Source organism: Thermothelomyces thermophilus, chromosome 4 (genome assembly GCF_000226095.1).
Source record: "Thermothelomyces thermophilus ATCC 42464 chromosome 4, complete sequence".
Lineage (NCBI taxonomy): Eukaryota > Fungi > Ascomycota > Sordariomycetes > Sordariales > Chaetomiaceae > Thermothelomyces > Thermothelomyces thermophilus.
The window spans coordinates 839,267-861,938 of record NC_016475.1 but is presented as its reverse complement, the minus strand read 5'-3'; the positions used below and the strand labels follow the sequence as shown (position 1 = coordinate 861,938).

General features: G+C 49.0%; 7 protein-coding genes across 7 annotated transcripts; 2 read left to right on the top strand and 5 right to left on the bottom strand.

The window, feature by feature from the left end:
• Positions 1-8,110: 8,110 nt before the first annotated feature.
• On the bottom strand, positions 8,111-9,582 carry MYCTH_116553 (glycoside hydrolase family 10 protein; the record flags this gene model as incomplete). The annotated part of the gene is made up of 3 exons (XM_003663795.1): positions 8,111-8,454; positions 8,587-9,222; positions 9,325-9,582. The coding sequence occupies 3 exons, from the start codon at positions 9,580-9,582 to the stop codon at positions 8,221-8,223; spliced, it is 1,128 nt and encodes a 375-aa protein (XP_003663843.1). The 3' UTR covers positions 8,111-8,220.
• Positions 9,583-11,311: 1,729 nt separating this feature from the next.
• On the bottom strand, positions 11,312-11,918 carry MYCTH_2315462 (uncharacterized protein). The gene has a single exon (XM_003663794.1). The coding sequence runs from the start codon at positions 11,728-11,730 to the stop codon at positions 11,500-11,502; it is 231 nt and encodes a 76-aa protein (XP_003663842.1). The 5' UTR covers positions 11,731-11,918; the 3' UTR covers positions 11,312-11,499.
• Positions 11,919-12,007: 89 nt separating this feature from the next.
• Positions 12,008-12,621, bottom strand: MYCTH_2306048 (uncharacterized protein). The gene has a single exon (XM_003663793.1). It carries the CDS (start codon positions 12,540-12,542, stop codon positions 12,036-12,038), a length of 507 nt encoding a protein of 168 aa, XP_003663841.1. The 5' UTR covers positions 12,543-12,621; the 3' UTR covers positions 12,008-12,035.
• Positions 12,622-14,118: 1,497 nt separating this feature from the next.
• On the top strand, positions 14,119-15,677 carry MYCTH_2306045 (uncharacterized protein). The gene has a single exon (XM_003663792.1). It carries the CDS (start codon positions 14,282-14,284, stop codon positions 15,548-15,550), a length of 1,269 nt encoding a protein of 422 aa, XP_003663840.1. The 5' UTR covers positions 14,119-14,281; the 3' UTR covers positions 15,551-15,677.
• A 514-nt stretch (positions 15,678-16,191) lies between these two features.
• On the top strand, positions 16,192-17,842 carry MYCTH_2306044 (uncharacterized protein). Its single transcript, XM_003663791.1, has 2 exons — positions 16,192-17,338; positions 17,436-17,842. Exons 1-2 carry the CDS (start codon positions 16,314-16,316, stop codon positions 17,647-17,649), a joined length of 1,239 nt encoding a protein of 412 aa, XP_003663839.1. The 5' UTR covers positions 16,192-16,313; the 3' UTR covers positions 17,650-17,842.
• Positions 17,843-19,855: 2,013 nt separating this feature from the next.
• Positions 19,856-21,450, bottom strand: MYCTH_2306043 (uncharacterized protein). Its single transcript, XM_003663790.1, has one exon. The coding sequence runs from the start codon at positions 21,198-21,200 to the stop codon at positions 19,905-19,907; it is 1,296 nt and encodes a 431-aa protein (XP_003663838.1). The 5' UTR covers positions 21,201-21,450; the 3' UTR covers positions 19,856-19,904.
• Positions 21,451-22,336, bottom strand: MYCTH_2306042 (uncharacterized protein). Its single transcript, XM_003663789.1, has 2 exons — positions 22,086-22,336; positions 21,451-21,978 (listed from the first exon to the last, which is right to left on the bottom strand). Exons 1-2 carry the CDS (start codon positions 22,193-22,195, stop codon positions 21,702-21,704), a joined length of 387 nt encoding a protein of 128 aa, XP_003663837.1. The 5' UTR covers positions 22,196-22,336; the 3' UTR covers positions 21,451-21,701.
• Between the last annotated feature and the right edge of the window lie 336 nt (positions 22,337-22,672).

Genomic DNA, 22,672 nt, shown 5'->3' with positions numbered 1-22,672 from the left:
CTTGGTTTAGTTGCTCCGTTTGTCTATCGGTCTATAGGTAGTATGCCGTTAACAGCTTGCTATTGACGCCTAATCGTTGTATTAACGCTTGCTAGAACTTCGATACAAACTTGGTATCTCTATCGGTAATCTATTCTTACGGCTAAGCATACACTAATGCAACTTGCCGATAAATTACATCTGCTAACTGTTCCGCTATCTAGGACTCCTTATAGGGAAAGAAGTATACCTACTTAGTTAGGCAATCTACTACGGTAAGAATACTATTATAGATCACTCCTATAGCTATGTCCTTAGATTCTAGTAACTTCGTAATAAAGTCTATTATAATTAAGCTCTATAGTTTGTTAGCTATTAGTAGTAGCTAAAGTAGCCTATATAGCTTGTATCGTGCCGTTTTGCTTCGATTGCAGATGTCGTAGTTCCATACGACTTCCTTAACCTGTACCGTTAACTATAGAAAGTCGTAGTGTTTCTTGACTTATACGACAGTCTTCGTGACTCCTTTATATCCTCCGAGTTTTAACTCGTAGAGTTCTCGAATCATTTGTAGCTATTGATCTTTATTATAGATATACACTTTGCCTCGGTACTAGAGTTTTCTATCTCTTTCTTCTACTCCGTTAGGTACTAGTAGTCCGGGTGCTACTTGATACTATACCTCGTTAATCCTTTCTTCTCGAAAGATTATATAGTATTCTAGGAACGAGTCAAGTAGATCATCTTCTACAGGTGTCTACGTTTCGTGATATAGCGTTCCGTCTATCCGTTTCTTAAACAACGGTAGTATCGTTCCTGTTCGTCCTTCTATATGATCTGTTCGTCGACTTAAGATATCTGCTTGTACATTCTCTTTACCCTTCTTATAGCGGATCTCAAAGTTGAATTCTATGAGGAATTCTACCTATTGTATTTGTCGTCTATTAAGCTCCTTTATCGTTGTAAAGTATCGCAAATTCTTATAATCTATATATACTTGTACTAGTTTAATTGTACTACTAAGGTATAGTTACTATTCCTTAAAAGCTTCGACAATTACAAGTAGTTCCTTATTATAGATTAGGTAATTGAGACATAGTCTATCGAGCTTCTTTGAAAAGAAAGCTATAGGATATAGCTTTCCTTATCTATCTTATTATCCTAATTATCCTCCGATAGCGTAGTCTAAAGCATCCGTTTCTACCTTAAATGGCTTCTTAGGGTCTAGCAGTACTAGTACTAGATCTTTAGTAATAGCATTACAGATCTATATAAATGCTTGCTTATATTACTCTTCCTATTAGAATTTAGCGTTCTTCCTAGTAAGTTTGTATAAAGGTTGTATAATCGCTCTAAAGTTCCTAATGAACATCTAATAGAAGTTTATAAATCCGATAAAGCTTCGTATTTCCATGACTAACATTGGTCGTAGCCAATTCTTAATAGCTTTAACCTTTAAGGGTTCTATCCGGATTTGTCCTAGGGATATCTCGTATCCTAAAAAGACTATCTTCCTAATATGGAATTTGCTCTTTTCCTTGTTAACTAATAGCTTATGCACGTATAGCGCGTCTAGCACTACTTTTACGTACTTCCGGTGTTTATCTATCGTCTTAGAGAAGATAAGTATATTGTCGAGATAATATACCGTAAATTTGTCGAGAAAGGGTCGGATAGCTTGATCAATCAGGGCTTAGAACGTTGCTAACGCGTTTGTAAGTCTGAATGGCATGACAAGGTACTCATAGTAGCTATAGGGTGTCCTAAAGGCCGTTTTTTACTCGTCGCCTTCTTTGATCTGTATATAGTTGTAGGCTAATGGCAAGTTAAGACACGTGAAATATTAGGCTCCTACTAACTAATCTCGGAGCCATGAGATTAGCAATAACGGGTATTAGTTTTTTATAGTCTGTTCGTTAAGTTGCCAATAGTTAACATATAACTATAGCTTTCTATCTTTCTTAGGCACAAATAGGATTAGGTAGCCTATTAGCAATGTCAATAGGCAGATATATCCTCTTCGAAGGTTCTCCTCTAAATATTGCTTAAGTTCTTCGTTCTATATCTAGCTTATATAGTAAATCTTAAAGAATTTTAGTCATATTCCTTCCTTAGGCTTGATCTCGTAATCCTATAGGCTATATTCTAGTAGTCCTTCTAGATACTTCGGTTTAAATGCTAGGTGTCCTTCATATTCCTTTAGTACTTCCCTAGTCTTGTCTCGTCTCTCGGTTTTCTAGTAGTATACGAACTTGGTTCTGTCTATAGCGATACTAGCGATTTCTCCTATCTTAACCTACTACTCCTATTACAATGCTCTACATTCGTTAACAGAGAGAACAGCTATTGGCGATTTAGCTCGTTCCTCCTATCACGATATTAATGTCGTTATACTGCCTCTTCTAGAGTCTATAGTAGTCTGCCTACCACTATCCGTCTCTTATAATAGATCTATAGGACATGCCTTTCCTTAAGCATTGTCTACTTGCAATCCTTACGTACTCCCTATCTTACTAGTTAAATATAACTCTATTTAGAGTTATAGGTAGCTACCATTCTTCTAGCTAATGTCTAGGTCATAGTCTTTATACTATAGTAACCCTAATATTATATCTTTATCGTTACCTATATTTACGATGCTAAATATAACTACTATAGTCTTCCCTACCATAGTAATATTAATTAGTTTGGTCTCCCTATATATCTATTATATCGGAAATGGCCCTTTGACTATACCATGCTTCTGCTTCATTCTCTAGGGTATCTATAGCTAATTTACAAGTGTTAGCAAAATTAGATTCATCTCTGCTCTACTATCTACTAGTACAAGTATTTCGTGCTATTTCTACTATGCTATTATCTATAATTGCTTGTCTTACCGCTGTCGTCTAAAGATTATAGCGATTTCCTATATTTCGGCCGGGAGGTCTTGATATAGTGGTCTCTTGTGCTAGTCCTTCCTATACTATGCTACTACTTGCCGCTACGTAGGCGTTAATGGTTTCCAGGCCCCTCGAAGGGCCCTAACCCGTTTCCTAGGTCAGTGCTAACCTCTTTAGTTATTCGGCTAATAGTAGCTTCGTCAATCGTACTTATTTCTATAAGCTATTAAGTGCTTATAGCTTCCTATTATTAGGTCTGTTTTGCTTTCTATCGTAAGTGTTATAGCTTCGTCTAAAGCTCCCAAATTCGCGATTTCTTTTTATCTACATAATAGAGGCAATCGTTATTCTAGTACAAGTCCTACGTGTCTTGTCCTATTCTATAGTACCTAGGCTAGGCTCGTCTTAGAACTATTATAATGCTTTCTAGATTATAGGCTTCGATCTTCTAGAGTAATTCGGCTGCTCTATTTCCTATATTATAGACCTATTCTATAGGGCGTAAGCTTCTGTTCTCATTTCCTTGTCAGGTTAGCTAGTGATTGTTTTCGAATTTGTCACGGAAGTAGTATCGGCATTTGTATGCTACACACTGGAACCAGGGTACTTACGTATATGCCTCGTGTCGAGGGTATAGTTATATAGCGTTGCCTAGGAGGTATTGGAATTCCTTCCCAAATCCTTCCCATTATACGTAGACTATAGGTACTCTAGTGCTAATATAGGAGTATTTCTTCTAGTAGCTTTCCTATATACGCTCGTCTTTCCTATGGTTTGCTTATATAAACTAGTATTCTAGGTTTTATATGTCGTTACTAAGTTATTAGCTATTAAGATACTTGGCGTAGCTATCGGGCCTATTATATATTATAGGCTATTCTCCTTTAATGGTTTCTACGATATATTAGAGTTCCCTTATTTTGTTCCTTATTCTATTGCTCTAGTAGGCAAGTCAAATTAAGTGTCTATCCTGTTCATATAATTCCGTATTAAGCCGAAAAACTTCGTTATAATACCATTCGATTTGTTCCTAGAGGAATAGAACATTAGGTCTAGGTCTTCTAATTCCTTAGGTATCGGTTGTTTACAATCTATCCTACCTCTATATAACTATAAAACCCTACTACCTTAAGACTAGGAGAATCGAAACTAGTAGTACATATTCTCCTACCATGTCCTATTTAGCAAGACCTGTCTCTAGGTCTACAGTGACTAGTTCGGAGTACGATGCTTATTCGTCTTCACCGTCGCTATCGTGTCCGAGACTATCTATATCACTACCCTTGTCTTTATAGCTCGTGGCCGCTACTTCGATGACGTCCTTGGTGGTTTTGTCGATAGTTGCAATTTTCTTTCTAAGGGTTAGTTTCTATTCTTTCTTCGGGCTCTAGCATTCTTGCTTATAGTGCCCTTTCTTTCTATAGTTATAGTAGGTAACATTGGACTTGTCTTTAGTCGTCTTCTTCCGGTCCTGCTTTTACACTACGTCTATATTTATAGCTCCGGGGTATATCCTATATAAGGTACTAACGTATGCTCGCTTTTTCTTGTCGTTAGCCTTAACCATAGTTCTATTTATTTAACCTTGTTTCTACTACTCTTATATATAGAGTCGATCATTGATTCTAATAGCCTATATAATGTATTTATCTAGGGTCTTAGGCCAATTATACTTATATAGCTCGTCCTTAACCTTTTCCTTTAAGCTATTATAAAATAATTACATTAACGCCTTATCATTAAGCTAAGACTTAAGCATATCCTATCTAAACTATATAATATAAGAGGCTACTAACTTGGTCTATTAGAGATTAGCAAGTCTTTCTTACATATAAATCTTCTTATTATTATCGCCAAAAACCTTCTAAAGCTCTTCTTCGAAACGGTCGTAAGATCGGAAGACTACCTATATAAACGCGTCTTAGTCGTCTTTATCTTCCTTAGTAAGATAGTCATTCTATATAGGCTTAAACTATCTAAGTGCCTTACCCTCTAGTCTCGTAGCTATATAGAGGACTTTAGCTTTATTGTCTAGAAACTTGTCGTCATTAAGCCAGAAGTAGGATCAGAGGTTTGTCAGAAATCCTACGAGATCCTCCTTAGTTCTTCCATATTTGCTAGGTAGTTCGATCTTAATACGGCTCGCTTTAGCGGTCTCGAGCGTCTCGATTTTAGCGTAGGCCTTATTGACTAGCTTCTACAAGTACTTTTTATGGTTCTTAAGTTCCTTAATTCGAGCTTAAGCAGCCTTATCTCTCTAGTCTAACTCCTAGATCTGCTACTAGAGTTAACCAAGCTAAGTAAGCAACTATTCGGCTATGACGTTAGTAGCCATATCGATATCAAGGTCAAAGTTACCTCCATTCTAAACTATAATAGAACAAAGGGAGTAGTAACAACATATGACGAACCTAACTTAGACTTCTTCTAAAAGGGTCCAGACGGAGGTAGGTAAAGTGGGACAAGCGTATAGGTCGTCTAAGGGATTCGGTAAAGCCAAAGGGTTTATAACAACACTTAGAGTTATCTTTTATAATAATTAGCAATACTTGGTATAAGTACTATGATTGTAATTGTTACTATTGGTAAACTCTTAGAGTCTACTATAACGAGTGACTATCTATATGTATATATAATCCTAGTGATCATTCCTGATCACGGTGATCGTGAGTGATCGTATGGCGGTGATCACTCTGATCACTGGTGAGCGTAGTGATCACTATGCTTCCTATGCTATAATTGGTCCTTTCGTTCCTTTGACTTGATTGGCTCATTTGTGCCAGTGGCTTAGGCGGCATTTGCATGCATATTTCCGTGATAATATGCTATATCTAGTATAGTATACTATTATTCTATACTATAGTATAGTGTATAAGCTGCCTAGTAGCTTGTAAGGTAAGGTTAGGGCTAGTAGTAAGCTAGACGATGTTATTATGGTAGGTAGGGGTATTAGAGGCGGTAGTAGTAATAACTAAGGCGAAGTTATTACTAGAATAATAAGAATTTATAGCCTTGGTAGGGGTAAAGGTAGCCTATCTAGGTAAGCGGTTAAACTAAGTAGCCTTAAAGAGTATAGAGAATGAATATACTAGTATAGAGAGCTTAGGCATTAGGATAGTATAATAGGCGCTCTAGTTAATAGTCTTATAATAGGTAGGGGAGGTAAGGGTAGTACTAGTATTATAATAACCTATAATTTTCTTAATACCTATATATAGGTAAGGGTTATTAGCCTAGAGCTATAGATCCTAAATATAGCTCCTATAGCTCTTATAGTATATTATATGGGAAGTGCCTTAACCCTAGATATACTTAACCTTATTACCTCTTAAAAGTCGGTTAATATATAATAGGTAGTATTATTACTTCCTAGGCTATAGCTTAAACTCCTTATTAGAAGAATTACCTTTAATAGTATACTTATTAAAGGAAAGGTTAGCATTCTTATACTATAAAATAAAGAGTTAACCTATACTTTATATATATATATAATAACTAAAAATTAATATAAGAAAAGGAAAATTTATATAGTAATCTTTATTCTTATTACTATTAAGGTAATGACTATTATTACTATTACTAAGTAAATTAATAACCATTAATATACTAGATAGATACTAATTAAAAAAAAACTTAAAGATATAATAAGGGTATAGGTAGTAAGTATAGTTATAAGAGGTAAAGAGTAGTTAAAAGGTATAAAGGAAAAAGAGAGTTAGTTATAAGAGAGAGAATTAGGAAGAAGAAGGAAGAAGAGAGGGTATTTATAGACATTAGAAGGAAGGTAATAAGGGAGTATATAAGACCTAGGCAACCTACTTATTATATATATAACTCACTACCATATATATAGGTCGTATTATTCTAATAACAAAAGGAAGGAGCTTAGCTTTTATTCGAACTCGAATAGCTACCTATTTACGCTTAATACGCCATTATACGTATAGGTTACATTGTTATAGCGACAAAGGAAAGAAGGCACAGGACCTGCTTACGGGACCAACACGGGGGTAGAATACGGGGCAGGTCGGCCTGGCAACCGCGAAAAGAGAAGAGGGGGGGTATATTATAGGCCCGGGCTACACCTAGGCTAGACAATGCCTAGGCTTTGCCTGGGCACTGGAATAGACCTACCCTACCTTACTTACGTACGCCCTACGGGTCTGTAGAGCGTTCGTTACTCGTTTGTAACTCGTCTAGTAGATACGTAGCTAAGGCCTGGTTAGTGCCTAACCTAGAGCCTAACTAGGCCCCACCTAGGTTATATATATATATATTAGTTAAAAGGCACTCCTTTGTATAACTCTTATATTTTTCTTCCTTTTTCTCCCTAAGGTAGTTAAATAGAATATTATATGCTTATCTATAGTTGCTATAAGGCTAGTATATTACACTTGGCATTAATATAATCTCCCTTTAGGTATAAAGAAAGACTAGTATAGTATATAAGAGTAAGAATCTAAAGCTAAGCTTTAAATCTAGGAGGTCCTTACTTGGTATTTAGAGGGCTATTTCCTTAAATTATAAGTCTAAGTTAATTATCTTACCTAAAAGGACTTAAATAAACTCTAGCTAATATATCTAGCTTATCTTTAATAAATATACCTACCTATTTTATAAAGAGGTCTTTAAAGCTTAAGGCTAGGTAGTTTGGTAGGAAGATAGGGCTGCTTATTATACTTTAAAGGTTACTTGGAACTATAAGGCTATATTATAGATAGTTACTCTAAAGTAGCTAGCTTAGAGCGTAGATTTAAACCCTATTAAGAACCTCTAGTATATTATAAAGATTTAGATTAGCTAGCGGCACTATAGAATTCATAACCTTAGGTATATAGAAGAGGTCTTATATAAAGAGTGGAATAGACTGACACGCTAGGATTAGGAGAGGGTAGTCTTATCATTTACGAATAGGTATAAGGAATGTATTTGTAACAAGGGAGGAGCTATATACTACTGAATTTCCTATATATCTAAGCTCTTTCTATACTTTCCAAGGAATTAGGAGACCTATTTCTATGTTCAAATGCCTAGTGTTGCCATTACTATATATCTTATAAGATGGTGGGGTGGTGTGTAAAAGACCTACTAATCCTGATGTGGCTAATCACTTTTTGGATGTGACTGTATATACCTGCTATGTATACACATATATACATACATTCGTACGTACATACGTTTTAATCCCGAGAGCTCGGCCGAGCTTAGCGTGCCATGCATGTCGCATGACTGCGGCGACCCGCTCAACACTAACTTTAGATCGAAATGCAATTAATAGTACGGAACAATAATTAGATACAAGAACCGAAGGACCCAATCCTCTCCCTAAATCTCTACACGACCCGCACAACACCACTTATTAGGCCTTCCAAACCTTGCCCTTGCCCTTGCCCTTGCCCTTGCACCCGCCCGTGGTCCTGTTGGTCAGGGCCTCGACGACGCCGTCGTAGGCGGGGTGCTTGGAAAAGTCCTCGAACCAGAGCAGGGGGGCGCCCTGGCCGGGGAAGGTGGCAGGGACCCAGCTGAAGGGGTCATAGAAGTCCCAGATCTCCACGCCAATGCAGCCGCGAACCTGGACGCAAGCGCCGACGACCTATCAAAGAGAAGGAACAAAGGTTAGCATCGATCAAGAGCAATCTGACTGGGCACCGTCAAAAGGGGGGGGGGGGGGGGGGTTGGATGGAAGAACAAGAGGGAAGATAAAAATAAAATAAAAAAAACTCACGTTCTTGTACGCCTCCCTCTGCTGGGCGAGGTTGGTGGCGTTGGCCGGGATGGAGAGGCGGATGTCGAGCTCGGTCAGGGCGACCTCGACGCCGAGCTCGGTGAAGCCCTTGATGGCATCGATGTGCTCGTCGAGGGTCGGGTGGCTCTCGGCGACGAGGTGGGCCTGCAGGCCGACGCCGTCGATGCGGATGCCGGCGTCCTTGAGCATCTTGACGATGCGCTTGGCGCCCTCGGTCTTGGCGCTGGGGGACTCGAGGTTGTAGTCGTTGTAGTAGAGCTTGGCGTGGGGGTCGACCTTGGCGGCCGTCTCGAAGGCCAGCTTGATGTAGTCCTCGCCGAGCACCTTGTAGAAGACGGACTCGCGGTAGGTGCCGTCCTCGTTCAGGGCCTCGTTGACGACGTCCCAGGCATAGCACTTGCCCTTGTAGTAGCCGGCCACGTGGGTGATGTGGTTGACAATGACCTGGCGCAGCTCCTCGGGCGTCCACTCGGTCGACTCGACCCAAGGGGCGAGCTGGCTGTGCCAGACGAGCGCGTGGCACCGCTGCATGAAACCGTGCTTCCGGGCCAGGTTCGTCACGATGTCACCCTCGGTGAAGTTGAACACGCCACGCTCGGGCTCAGTAAACAGCCACTAGAATGAGCCGAGAACTGGTTAGCAACGAGGCGGCCTTCCCGGGGCGAAAGCAGGTCTAGGGTTAAGAAGGGAGCGCAGGCAGGAGGTCTAATGTCGAACCTTTTGGCCGTTGGTCGGGGTCGTCAGGCCGAACTCGCCCGACTTCCACATGATCTGGTCGTACTGGGCGTACTTGTCCTCGTAGCCGGCGCGCTCACGCTGGCCGGGAGAGTCGGTGGCAGAGCCGAAGTACTTGAGGCCGGCCTGCTTGGCGAGGGTGTGGAGCCCGGTATGGGGGCCGTGGCCGTGGCCCTTGCCCTTGCCGGCGATGCCCAGGGGCAAGGCGGCGAGGAGGAGGAGAGACGAGGAGAGATGCATCTTGATTTTGACTCGTTCTTTGACGGGCTCGATCCTCGGTTGCAGGCCTGTACCGTACTTGCGGCGCGAGGTGGGGGAGGATGCTTGACGAGAGCAAACCCAAGAGAGCGGCGAGCAGAGCGACCCTATTTAATCACGAGGATCGCGCTCTGCAGGGCCGCGGTCCGCAATCCCCCATCCTCGCAGCGTACCGAGATTCCGGGGAATCTCCGCTGTGATGCTGGCGTCGATGCTACCTGGCCCGGGCGAGACGTTCCCCTCCCGCTTCCAGAACCCGGGGTTGTCACTTGTTGCGCCCCATGTGCACGCGCGTAGCGTGGCGGGCGTTACCCGATGCGGCTCAGGGCAGCGGGCCGTGGATCGAGCTGGTGGGCTCTGAACAGCAGGTGCCTGGTCCAACTCGCAGCAGCTCTGCAGGGGCTCATTTCGTCAAGGCGGGAGCTAACGTTTGCTGCAATTCAGCCGCCACAACTTAGTCGCTGGCCGAGCCTTCCAACCCGGCTTCCACCGCGACCCCCGAGAGAGACCGTCGCCGGATAAAATGGAAGGTCGTATTTTGCCGAGACGCAGCATTAGCACTACACTGCAACTTGGCGATGGTTGTTGGTCGTGGTTCCGTTCTTTCGGTGGCGGTCTGAGAACGAGCTGCAGAAACCAAAACAAAACAGTTAATCAATCCGCGTGAGCAAGCTGTTGACTTGAGGACACAATTTGGCCTTCGGGGAGCTACAGAATGCATGAGGTGCACGCCCAGAAACGGCTCTCACCAACCATTCCGCAGTGGGTCCAAAAAGTAGAATGGTAAATCCAAAAGCGAAATTTGCAAGCAGCCGAGTGCCCTGTGTCTCCTCCCTTTGGGGTCCTTGGCAAGCGGGGAATGCGGGGAAGGCTTGGAGAACAAGGTTCCTCAAGAGCGGAGGAATCCGACTACATACGCAGAGAGCAGCGGACTAGCGGACAGATTCCGGAATACAGATTGCTCTAGTGCACCGGGTATGCGGCCGCGTAAACGAAATATTGGGTAAGAAATCTAGCAACAACTTGGAAGGATGAGAAGGGTAGTCAGATATAGCTCATGTATGGACATCCGTTTAGCATAGCGTGAACCCGGCGATGCGGGGCGTCTCCGCCAAAACCCTGCATTGAGGGACTACGGATACCGTCATGTTTTTTTGTTGAAGAATCAGCTCAGTCTTGCAGGAAGAGTGCTGTGTATAAATTTCATCCGTACTCCGTATCTACCCGATGCAATTGCGAAAACGGGGTTAGGGTTAACCATGTACGGCAATACAGAGTATGCGTGCAACAGCTGATGACATCATTACCCTGAACACCAGCATGATGTCATGTATTACTCACTAATGTACTCCGTATGTATATACACAGTAGGAAGAGCCAAATCTGGCACATCACTAATCTTTCAACAACATTCTGCAATGCTCCTCTGAGCAAACAATGTGTGAAACGATTACAGTACACTCAGGTATGAGCTCCGCAGATTGATGGACCTGCAGAAAATTGAAAAGCAGGCACTGCAGCGTTCGCAGCCAGAGGTGACTTTGGCTGTGGCCCGTGCTCTGGCAGTCGGTCCAAAGGGCGCTAGTGAACGCACCAAGGTGACAACCAGAAGTAACAGAAGGTTCCCAGGCCTACGAGTCCTCGTGCTTTCACGGAATAGAAAAACTTCCTCTATGGAGGGTGAGAGGAGCTCCATCTGGGCCGCTATCGTACAGAGTTGCTGCTCGGAAAGGGAAATAACAAATGCAAGCCACATAGAGCGCTTATCCAAGTCCGTAGGCACAGGAACTCCAGATTATTCAAGCCAATACAAGTCTATAGCGCCAGCACGACTTCCCATCGTTCCAGATGCAACTCCCATCCTCGTTCAAATCGTACCAACTGTGCTGAGTCTCACTCCTACCTCCACTTCTTAGTCGACGCCGGCGGCGGTATAGCAGATCCTGAAGACGTCGAGGCCTGCGTGGAGGACCCAGCCGCTCGTGGAGACGCGCTCTGGCGTGTTCTCCTGGCCGAGCCGTGCTTCTTGTGTGGCTGGGAATTCGACGGTGGACTGTCGGGTGCCCTCGTTCGCTTCGAACTGGTCTGGCTCCCGCTGAAGCTCGACGTGAAGCTCGTGGCGAGGCTCATGGACTCCCGGCTAGGCTCTTCGTCCTCCTCACACTGGTACTGTGGAAGAGCCGGCTCCTCGTCGACGTCCCTGTGTGCAAGGTCGTCCTCGGCGCCGACAGCTTGGGATGCAAAGTCCTCCACCTTACTCAATCTTGTCGAAGACACACGGCGCACCACCGAACCTGCTACACTTCTGCCTCACGTCCGAGGGCCATACAGGCTACAGGCAGCGGTGCCACCATCGACGTTGACGCTTCCCCGTCTGTAGAGATTCTGCAGGTTCTCCTCCTTGTCCCCGAGGAGGAAAAAACAACACGATTACCCTAGGGCGGGTATACGCCGGTCGATCCCGGCGGCGGTGTCTTCACTTGACGGCGCGCAATGCCGTCCGGGCCTATAAGTTTGACGCAGCGGGGATTTGGGTATGTTGGCACTACGCCCGGGAGCGTATGGTCCTCGAAATAGGGCGGCTTGCTATCCCAGCCGTGGAGCTCGTGCTGGCGTGCGACGAAATGGTTAACCTCGTCGCAAAAGTTTTGGCTGCATATCTTGACAGTGGACACTTTCTTCCCATAATCGACAAGAACAACGGGAAGGTCGACCTTGTGGTGTGCCGTAGCCCAGTCGTAGCCGTCATACCAGACGTTAAAGACAAAGACGGTTAGACGGTCCCATTTGCAGACGGTCATAAGCTTGGCACGGCTTTCTACCGGGTCAATACCGAGGGTGGAGCATGCTTTGGCAAGCACCTCGTCGTTCCTCAGGGAATAGAAGGGCGATTTCTTTCGTAGAAAGACGGCGATACGCATGGGGCTTTGTTTCTCGAGCATGCTGGTAACACGCTACGGCGGATTAGAGGCATTCAATAAATAAGTAAAGCTGTCGGAGAAGAGCTGTTAGGCTTCTTACCTTGTCAAGCGGTAGGTCTTGGAGAGCCATTGTATATAACAAGAGACAGGCGGGTCGTAGATGGAGAGCAAGCAAAAAGAGAACCGAGAGAAGGGTCCACAGCTTAAAAATGGGGCTTCGGTTGATTATCGGAGGAATATATTTATACTATTTGTGTGCCAAGCCCCGCCTTTTAGCAATTAATCAGTGTCGCTACTGTCTGGTGGGGTTGCATATTTGCAGGCGGCGCAAGTGCCTTCGCGCACCACCGTCCAACCTGTGGCTTGAAGGTCATCACAACTATTCCCGCAGTTGTGCTCTCGTTGCCTGGCCAGTTCCGATTGGCAAGTCCCATTTTTGCCTGTACATAAAGTTTTCTTCCAAGTGCACATCTGTGAATGGCATCAGCCCAAGTTACCACTCGGAGAAGCAGTATTACCTACTGGTCTGGCGGTCACTACGATTGCAGAGCACAGGTATTCGGATCGGGGATGCGGAGTGGTGACAGTTTCAATTAGAGCTTCAGGCGCGTTTGGTGAATTGCCCCGGCTCAGGCTGTGAGATCATGAACGCTTTTATGGTCTATCAAGACTCACGCGTTTAGGTCTTCTCACCTACTTCAGCGAAGAATCATGTCCAATGATTCCCTTTGCATAATTTATTGTCCGGGTCATTATGTGTGCACTCTAGGCAGCAATGCAAGGTTCGCCATTGAGAAGCTGGCCCTTCCTCGAGCTGAGGCTGATTGATGCAGAGCTAATATGGACCCGACCCCATAGTGCAAGTTCTCAATCCACTTGAAATGCAAGGCATGGAATTCCTGAAATGCATTGGCTCAGGTGTCGCGGAACGGGGCGAGCAGCCATGGTTGACGCAGGGATCCCAAAGTATGCTCCCTGTGGGATCACAGTTTTGTGATCTTTGAAGTACACCTCCCACGGGGTAATAAATCCCACTTCGATACTTGGCCCCACTCGGCTCCAATTTCTACATTACCACTGACGCAGTTCTGCAAGGAAGTCAATGAGCCCGATAAGCTCGATGAGCTAGATGAGCCCGGTGAGTTGACGAGCTGGATGAGCCGGATGAGCCCGATGAGCCGGATGAGCCCGATGAGCCCAATGAGCCCAATGAGCCGGTGAGCTGATCAACCAACTGCAGTCCATCAGTCGCTTTTGCTCAGTGTAAACATGCAAAACGCAGCTTACGAGGCAGCGAGGCTAGAACCAAACAATCTTTGATTGCTCCATGCTGAGAATTCCCGTAAGAAGAAATCGCAACGCCAAGCAATGCAGATAACCCTGGGAGTCAGTCTCCCCATTCGTCACCCAGACTATGTGATTAAGGCTCATACAAGCAGCTAGCGCCAAGCTGGATGAAGAACTGTCTGTGACTGAGCACTCTAATGGCGAAGGCGAAAATGTATCCGAATCTGGGCCATGACGTCACCCGCCAACCTCGTTATTAACTAGCCCTGGAATATGCCATCGGCTTTTTCTTCTATAAATAACTCGCATCCTTTGCCATTGAACCTGGAAGGATTTAAGATTTTGCCAAATCACATTAACAACACTTCCTAATCAGTGTAGTACAGACTAATACCCGCTGTACCGTTTCATAAACACCTCCACACAACACATCACCTCTCTTCTCAACATAACACCACCAAAACCGCTTCGCAATGTTCACATCACGGTTTCCGGTGCGAGGAGCGCCTGTTGTCCGCTCAGCATCACTTCGCGCGGCGCGGCGAACGGGGCGCCGCTTCCAGTCATCATCATCCGCATCTTCCTCTACGACCGGCGGGACAAGCTCCTACTCCTCATCTCACTTCGTATCGGGCGTCATGGGCGGCGTAGCGGGAGCGGGACTCCTTTATGGTATCTACCTCATGACACCGACCGGCAAGATGGCGCGCAAGATCAACGCAGCAGCCAAGGAAGCCGACAACAAGTATCAGCAAGTAGCGGCCACGCTACGAGACAAGACGCCGTCCACCGACGAGGCGGTAGACAAGCTCAAACAGTTCTGCTACTCGTACGTGATTTGGATACCGGGGGGCCGCCAGTACGTCGACACGGCATTCAATGACCTCGCCGCCATCCGGGAGAGCCACGCCGAAGAGGTGGACAAGATTGTGAGCGAGACGTACAGGGAGTTCCAGGACGTGGCCCGGGCGGGGCTGAGTCTCGAGTCGGCCTCCAAGGCATACGACGCGCTGGTCAACCTGGCCAAGAAGATTGCCAGCCTCAGCGGCAGTGCGGCGGACCAGATCCTCCAGCGCCACCCGCAGCTCAACGACAAGGTGGGCGGGTCGATCAGGGAGCTGAAGGAGATGGGCGCGCAGTACGGGCCCGAGGCCCGGAAGCTGGTCGATGAGACGTGGTCCCAGGTCAACGACGTGCTGTCGAGGGGTTTCTCGGCCGAGAACGCGGATAAGGTGCGCAAGATCGTGCAGGAGCGAATTCAGCAGGTGCGCAAGGCGGGCGACGAGTTCTGGGACAAGAGCCTCGAGCAGGCCAAGCCTTACCTCGACAAGAGCCCCAAGCTGAGGGAGCTGGTCACCAACAATCGCGACGTCCTCAAGCAAGGGAACGTGGCAGGGCTGTTCAAGCAGCTCAAGAGCCTGGGCGATGGCGGTGACGCGGCCAAGGTGGAGGAGTACGTCAAGCAGGCGGTCGACAAGGCGAAGGATAAGGGTTCCGAGGCGGCGGGCGGGCGTACGGGGCTTTCGGCGCTCGGGCAGTTCCTGGGCGCGTCATCCGACGACGCCGGGCGCAAGCTGCAGGATCACATTGGGCTGCTGAGCGAGGCCGTGAGCGAGCACTCTTCCGAGGCTAAGCAATTGCTGGACGAGACCAAGAACGACCTGCGCAAGCTGGTGGAGGAAAAGGCCAAGAAGGCACAGAAGATCGTCGAGCGCACAAAGAACGAGTCTTCTAAGGAGTAGTCGTGTCAGAGGAGATAGTTGTAATATTATGTAAATTAGAGGAAGAAAAAAAAACCGCGGAGGCGCCCGCACGCTGCTTCGATTGGTTACTCTGTTCAGGTGCAGGTTGTTTCAGTGTTCCAGACTCGGCCCCGGCCTTGTTTCTCAGGTTTCTCGGGCCAGTTCCCGCTCCCGCACTCCCCGCGCCCCACTCCCCGCACCCTTTTCCGACCGGCCGTCCCTTTTTAGCGGCACACTACCCAGGATGGGCTCCCTCCGGGCTTTCGAAGTAAGTCCAACTCACATGCAGATTCGATGGAAACTTGGAGCTCCGCATGGAGCGCCTTCCATGACGACAACCTGACCTGCTGGTCGTGACTGCCTTATCTTTTCATCGATCCAATCAATTTATTTAACAGTGAAACAGCATTTTGAACAGAACAGCCCATTCTCACCTGTTTCTGCACTGCTGCCCTTTGTGCCTCCCGAGTTGATCTTTGCCCAAGCTGATCTTTGCCCAAGTTGATACCACCCCGTTTCAACACCCTGCTCTTTCCGAGAGAACAACGTACCGCCTCAATTTCTTCGCGTCAAGCGAAGGAAAGGGGAACGCAATCGGTGCCAGTGCTGCCAACCGACGAAAAAGATAAGGTAGGCAGGTAGGTACTTCCCAATGTGAGATTGATCACATAACCAGATTAAGAACAAACGGAAAAAAAGAGAGAGAGGAAATAGAAACAAAAAGAAAAAAGTAAACAAAAAAAAAACCGAAAACCAGATCACGATGGACGACAACGACCGCTACCTAACCATCTCGCCGCCGCCAACCCCCGCCTTCGACGACGACGGCGGCGGCGGCGGCGGTGGCACCTCCACCACCGACGGCTACCTGCGCGCCGCCCTCGAGGACATCGTGACCAACTACCCCCCTCGCAGCCGCTACCCGCAGGAGGCGCTGCACGGCCTGTGGAGCGGCCCGACGGGCGTCGCCTACCTGCTGCTGACCGTTTCGGCGCGCCGCCCCGACCTGACGCTCCAGGGCCGCCCCGCCGCCGACTGGGCCCGCGCCTATCTCGGCCCCGGCGGCTCGCGCGGCCACAACCTCCGCCTGGGCTCGCACGGCTGCGGCATCGCTGACGAGAAGATGGCGTACGAGGCGGTGCGGTGCGCCGCGGCGGCGGCGGCGGCGGCGGCGGCGGCGAAGGAAGGGGAGTCGTCGTCGTCGCCGGGGGGCCTGCGTGACAGCGTCCGCCGCTTCGTGGCCGATTGCGCCGCGCAGGTGCTGGCCGTCGACGAGTACCCTGATGAGATGCTGTACGGGCGTGCCGGGGCGCTGTACCTGCTGCGCATGGTGCGCGCCTGGGTCGGGGAGGCGAGCCGCGAGCTGGTGGACCCGGCCATCGCCGAGATCTCCAACACGATCCTGAACCGCGGGCCCCGGTGGAGGTGGCACGGGCGCCGGTACCTAGGCGCCGTGCACGGGGACATCGGCATCGTCACCCAGCTGGTGCTGACGTCGCCCGAGCTCGCGGGGAGGCTGCAGCCCGTGCTGGAGCGGCTGCTGGACATGCAGCTGCCCGATGGGAACTGGCCCAGCTCCGAGGAGAGCGGCGCGCGCGGCAAGGGGCTGGTGCAGTTCTGCCACGGCGCGCCGGGCTTCGTGCTGTCGCTGACCGCGCTGCGCCCGCACTTCCCGGAGTTGCGCGACCGGATCGACGCCGCCATCGAGAGGGGGCGCGAGTGCATCCGAATGCAGGGGCTTCTGAAGAAGGAGCCGAGCTTGTGTCATGGCATATTCGGGAACGCCCTGTGGGTTTCTTCTCTGCGCAGCATTCCCGTGTTTCTTGCCTGATGAGATCGATCCCGTTATCAGCGCACAGAAGGCACTAACAAGACAAACAAACAGAGCGCTGGCTCCGGGCCCGGAACGGGAGCGCTTTCTCGCCATCGCCACGCCCGAGAGCGTTACTCGCATGAAGCGCGCCGATCCCTCCGTCTTTGAGCGCGCTGACTACGGGCGCTCCTATGCGACCACGACCAGCTACGCGTCCTCGGCTGTCTGGGCGTGGCTTGTATGGCGGGACGAAGAGCCCAAGATGCTGGGATACAATGACGTCTAATCCGTGGAGGCGCCGAGGGAGAAGATGACGGCATAATGGAATCTAAGGACGCAAGCATTGCTAATTCGTGTAATGAAGGTTGACCCACGGAGTGCGAATGTCATTGCACGGTGAGAGTACGATTATCCAGGCTGCTGTTGTATTTAATTACTCCTCCAATCACTTTGCCATTTCCTCCGACCAAATTGCCCTGGGTGGTGAACCATGCCTTGGTGTTAGCCTCGCTGAGCTGAACACCATCTGCTGCAGCTTCAATGGCAGTCGAGTCAAACGCCCAGATTGCTCGGTTGACTGCTGGGGCAGCTTGGTGCTTGTACCTTTGCTTTCATTGCCGATACTCCCAGCCTTGGAAAATAATTAGCTGGTGTTAGCCGCGCATGCAGACGGCTCGTCGTTCATCCGAGTCAGCTACCTGACGGACATCGCAAGGTGTCCTTCCTACTCTCGGCCGGACCGCTGTTCATAATTATCCCTCTTCAGGGCCCCCATTTGTCTCTTACATGCATTGATTTCGAGTCCCATCCTGTTGAACAGAGTTGCAGCATTTCGTCTCTTCTCGGTGTCTTCAACGTGATGACGGTAACAGTCATTTGAGCGCCATGACTATTGATGTGCTGCTTAAGTACTCAAGGTCAGACGTCGGTAGCAGTGACGTTGGGTACGATACGTGGCTATGGATAATTAGCCGATGTTATTCCTAAGAACAAATAGACATGAGGTTAGAATGGTGTTGTTGACCGACCTGTTAAGTTCTCACGCTTACTTAGATCCTAGTAGCAAACTAAGAGGCCAAGGTCACTGTCGCATTTGCGAGGAGGGAAAGGCTGCTGAGCAACCGAAGTCCAAGGGGAGCGTCCGAATGAATCAAACCTCGAATGAGGCAGCGGAGTTCATCTGCCCGCTAATTACATGTTTCGAACGTTCCTTCACTTCCGAATCTTCTCACTTCTGGAATCCGATCACCAGCAGGTCCACGCCGCTCGTGCATCCTGTTAGCGCAGAGGATGGAACGGGAAGGTTTTTACAACTTGGCCTGGAAGCTGTGGTCGGGATGTCGATATTTATATTATTATTATATCAAGCGCGCCCCCGTGGATAAGCCCTGTCGCTGGTTTTGCTTGTACACTCATAAAAACCAACCTCCTGTCGGTGAAGTATTCACTGGAAACCACGCAATTGCTCGGGAATGTTCACCAGTCCCGACAGATGCAATGCACACAGGGCGTTCAGTGCATCCGTAAGGTAGGTTGATTGTTGGCCCAGTTGAACCCGAATCGATGCTGTTACCGATATGTGGAAGTTGTTGCATTGCCCGATTTTGAGAGATGTTGGCCCCGGCCAAACCAATGCTAATCATGTCTCTGGGCGGCGAATGTATGTACTCAGTTGCAACGACTGGGTCTGCGACCACAGCAACTGAATCCAGCCATGTGTCGAGTTTCTACCAACAAGGAAACCACCCTCCCTATCCTTTACTCCCTGTTTGGACTTCGTCCAACAATTCCCTGACCGTACTTATCTTGACAGGCTTCATCAGGAACAATTGTTTGTTTGAAACATGATGACGCCCCTGCTCCCGAACAGAGTAACACCAGGGGCCTCACACGGGCATGCCACGTACGCAGAATCTTGTTGCGGGCCTCTTCGGCTTGTCCGTTTAGTGAGCTGCAGTCTAGGAAGTAGATATCAGCGCTGGGAAATGGACAATCTTTGGTTGCGGCCACTACTTGCGCGCCGAGGAAGCCTCCAGCATTGAATCTGACTGTTTTGTCGACTAATTAGCTCCCACCATTTTCGGGCTTCGCTGCCGAAATTGAAGTCTGCTCCGACTACAGCCGCGCAGGCGTCAGGAGAAATGACGCACACTGTTTTCTCATCGAGCTGTAATTCATCCCCATCCGCAAGGGCTTGTTCAGTTGGGGATAGCACATCATAGTCTCCAAGGGGGACCAAGACCTCAACGAGGGTGCCAACGCCCAAAGAGCTCTTGATGTTGACGGTGCCCCCCAATTCGGCAACGAGTTGCCGTACAACGCTGAGGCCTAAGCCCATTCCTGGGGCATGGCTGTCTTCTTGCGAGAAGGGCGTGAACAGGCGATACTTGATAAAGTCTGAACTCATTCCTGCGCCCGTGTCCTCTACCGTAAAAGACACATAGTCAGATTCTCTGCCTGTCCTGTCCGTTCTCTTGACAACCCGCAGCACAATCTCGACGCGGCCGGCACTGGTGTACTTGATAGCATTTCCGAAGACGTTCATGACAATACGTTTCCAAACGCCCACGTCGATGGAAAGCTTCCACTGGCGTTTCTCGGTCTGTATCGTGATGAACACGGGATGGTTCGGCAAGCCCTGTGCCCTACTGGCAAGTCGACGTTGGCCGCCCCTCGAATGCATCTGAAGCGCGTTCCCTGTGAGATGTCCCACTCTAACGACCTCCACGACCTCCTCACCAGAGCTCCCAAGTCCGTTTCGCGTATCCTCGAGGTCAGCAATGCCCCGGAACCGCGCTTAAGCCCAGAATGGGTCACGACAGCATGGTCAAGTAGGTTATTGAAAGTATCGAGCAAAGTGGTAGCACACGAGTCCGGCATGTCGAGAGTTGACAAGAGTGTTCGGTCCGATATTCCCTCACGAACCAGTTCGCTGCTGGCCATGATACCGTGGAGCGGGCTTCGCAGCTCATGGCTGGGGGACGAAACAAAGTCCGACTTGGCACGGCTGGCAGCCAGCGTCTCCAGCCGTGATACTTCAGCCATGACCGAGCTTCCGAAAGCTAAAATCAGACCGAGCTCGCCAACGTTCACGGCCCGTATTGGGTCTTCGACCCAACCGAATGTGGCAGTGTACCAGCACTCCCGCTGAAAATGCCACAAGGGGAGGAGGATGATGTATTTGGCAGCGGGCAGGATACGAAAGAGTGCGGTAATGTCGTTCCTCAGCCGCAAGCTCTTCTTATCGGCAGCGGGTCGTGACTGAAAAGGTTTTCCCAAGCCATAGCTGTCGTCAATAGGGCCAAGTTCGTCGGCAGTGAAAACATGGCCTCTCGGATATGCTTGAATGAAGCGATGCGGCGATACTTCAGGCAGCTGAAAATTTGAATGTGTAGCAGCGTCGGTGCCGTGGCCAGCGACAGGCTTGACTATTGTTGCGCAAAACGGCCCTTCTGTTGGGGAGCGTGGGGGGTCCCTTGAGTCGAGCGACGGCTGGTCCGGTCGGTCCAGGTAGGAACTTGGAACGGCATCCAGGAACATGCGGCAGTCTAGATTCATGGTCCGCCGTATGGTGGCGGCCGCCCTGAAGAAAGTGATCTTGATGTTCGCCGAACTGATAAAGCCGTGCGACTCTGAGTGCTCAGAGGGGACACTCGCCGATCGGGAAGGTGAACGTTCCGCGGGTGAATGGGCGATGGCGGCCAGTAGTTGCTCCTCCATGGGATTCGTGCGCAAGTCATCTCGCGGGGTCATTGGCGGTGCTTCGGAAGCCCCTTCCTGGGGAGTAGCGAGTGACTGGCCAGACTGTGTCGATTCTTGAGACGAGAGCGATACCATACTCGGTCCCTACTGGTGTTCCGAGTTGTTAGAAGATGTCCCGTCAGTAAAGTCGTCTTTCCCATCGGCCCTGCCCAAGGCCAAACCCGTAGGACCGGGAGCCTGAAACGTAATGTCTTCCAATGCCCCGTCGTCACGGAGAGGAGGCGATAGAGCGGGAAGCTCCTGCTTTATGAAGCCGCTCAGGCCTCGTCATAGTTTCTCGGACCTGTCTCGACTCTGTCTAATTCTCACGTTTTCGAAGCGGGGCATGATGGCGGCGGCAATCTCATTCATGATATCGACAAGGTGGTCGTTGTTAAAGTTGTTGAACTTGCTATCGACAACGCAGTAGCTTCCAAGCAGATAGGCCAGCGGAGATCGTCCAGGTAGGAGGTGAAGTACGGATAGTTGGTCACATATGGTCAGTCCTTGTAGTTGGGGTGTGTCTTGAAATTGTTGATGATATACCGGGTCCTGTTGGCGATCTCTTCGGGACCCGTCTTCACCCATTCTCCCGTCTCATCCAATGAAGGCCTTCATGGTGGCGGGACAGACACCGTCGCAGTTGCGGAGCTTGCAGACGCCTATCGCGACCGTGTCACCCGGGTCGCACTTCATCTCGACAAACGAATGCGAGCACGTCATCTCGCAGATGACATATTGATATTGCCGGTCGACGTTGAGACGCAGGGCTCCCAGCTGAGTAAGGGCATTGAGGGTAGGATCAGTACAGAGCGACGGCTTCTCCTGAAACGCAGCAGGCAGACCAGGAGGAAAAGAGGCCGCGGAAAAGTAGCTAAGGGCAGGTATACTGCGTTAATAATAATAATTATTGGAAAAAAAAAGGGAAGGGAAACGGGGCCACGGGGAAGGGATTCAAGAACTTGACGGCTCACGACTTACGCTGCGATCTCGCGCTGCCTTGCGCGCTCTGAGCTCTGAACCTCGTCATTCGGGCACGTCGCCAGCGAGGCGGATGCGACCGTGCTGTCGCTATCCACAGGAGCGGTCATGATGGCGGGGTCCCCGGGAAGCGTCAGCGACGGCTAGGGCTACTTGTTTGAAGGATGGAACCTGGCCAGCATCCTGCGCACTTTTGTCGGTAGAGAGCCCGGAACACATGTTGACTCGCCATCTTGGAGGGTCGAATTTGCTGAACATCTAATAAGAGATGGCCTGGTCTGGCCAAAGAAACCAGGCACGCCAAAACAGGTTTTGTCCCGCCGCCCCGCACCCGCCAATACACTACGGTGGATCAAGACGGAGCTAACCTGGGGGAAAAGCCGATTGACTCGGTTTGTATGTAGGTGAGCGAGAACCGCCCTGGCGCCCGGCGCCTGCCTCAGCCCTGTCGTGCCTGACGAGATCGGGCAAAATCTGCTGTGGTCTGGGCCACTCAACGGAACCGAAAGTGGATCAGCAACTACCTTACCTGACCCTCCCAGGGGCAATTCCCTTCACAACCTCAGATGCATGTACGGACGTACATA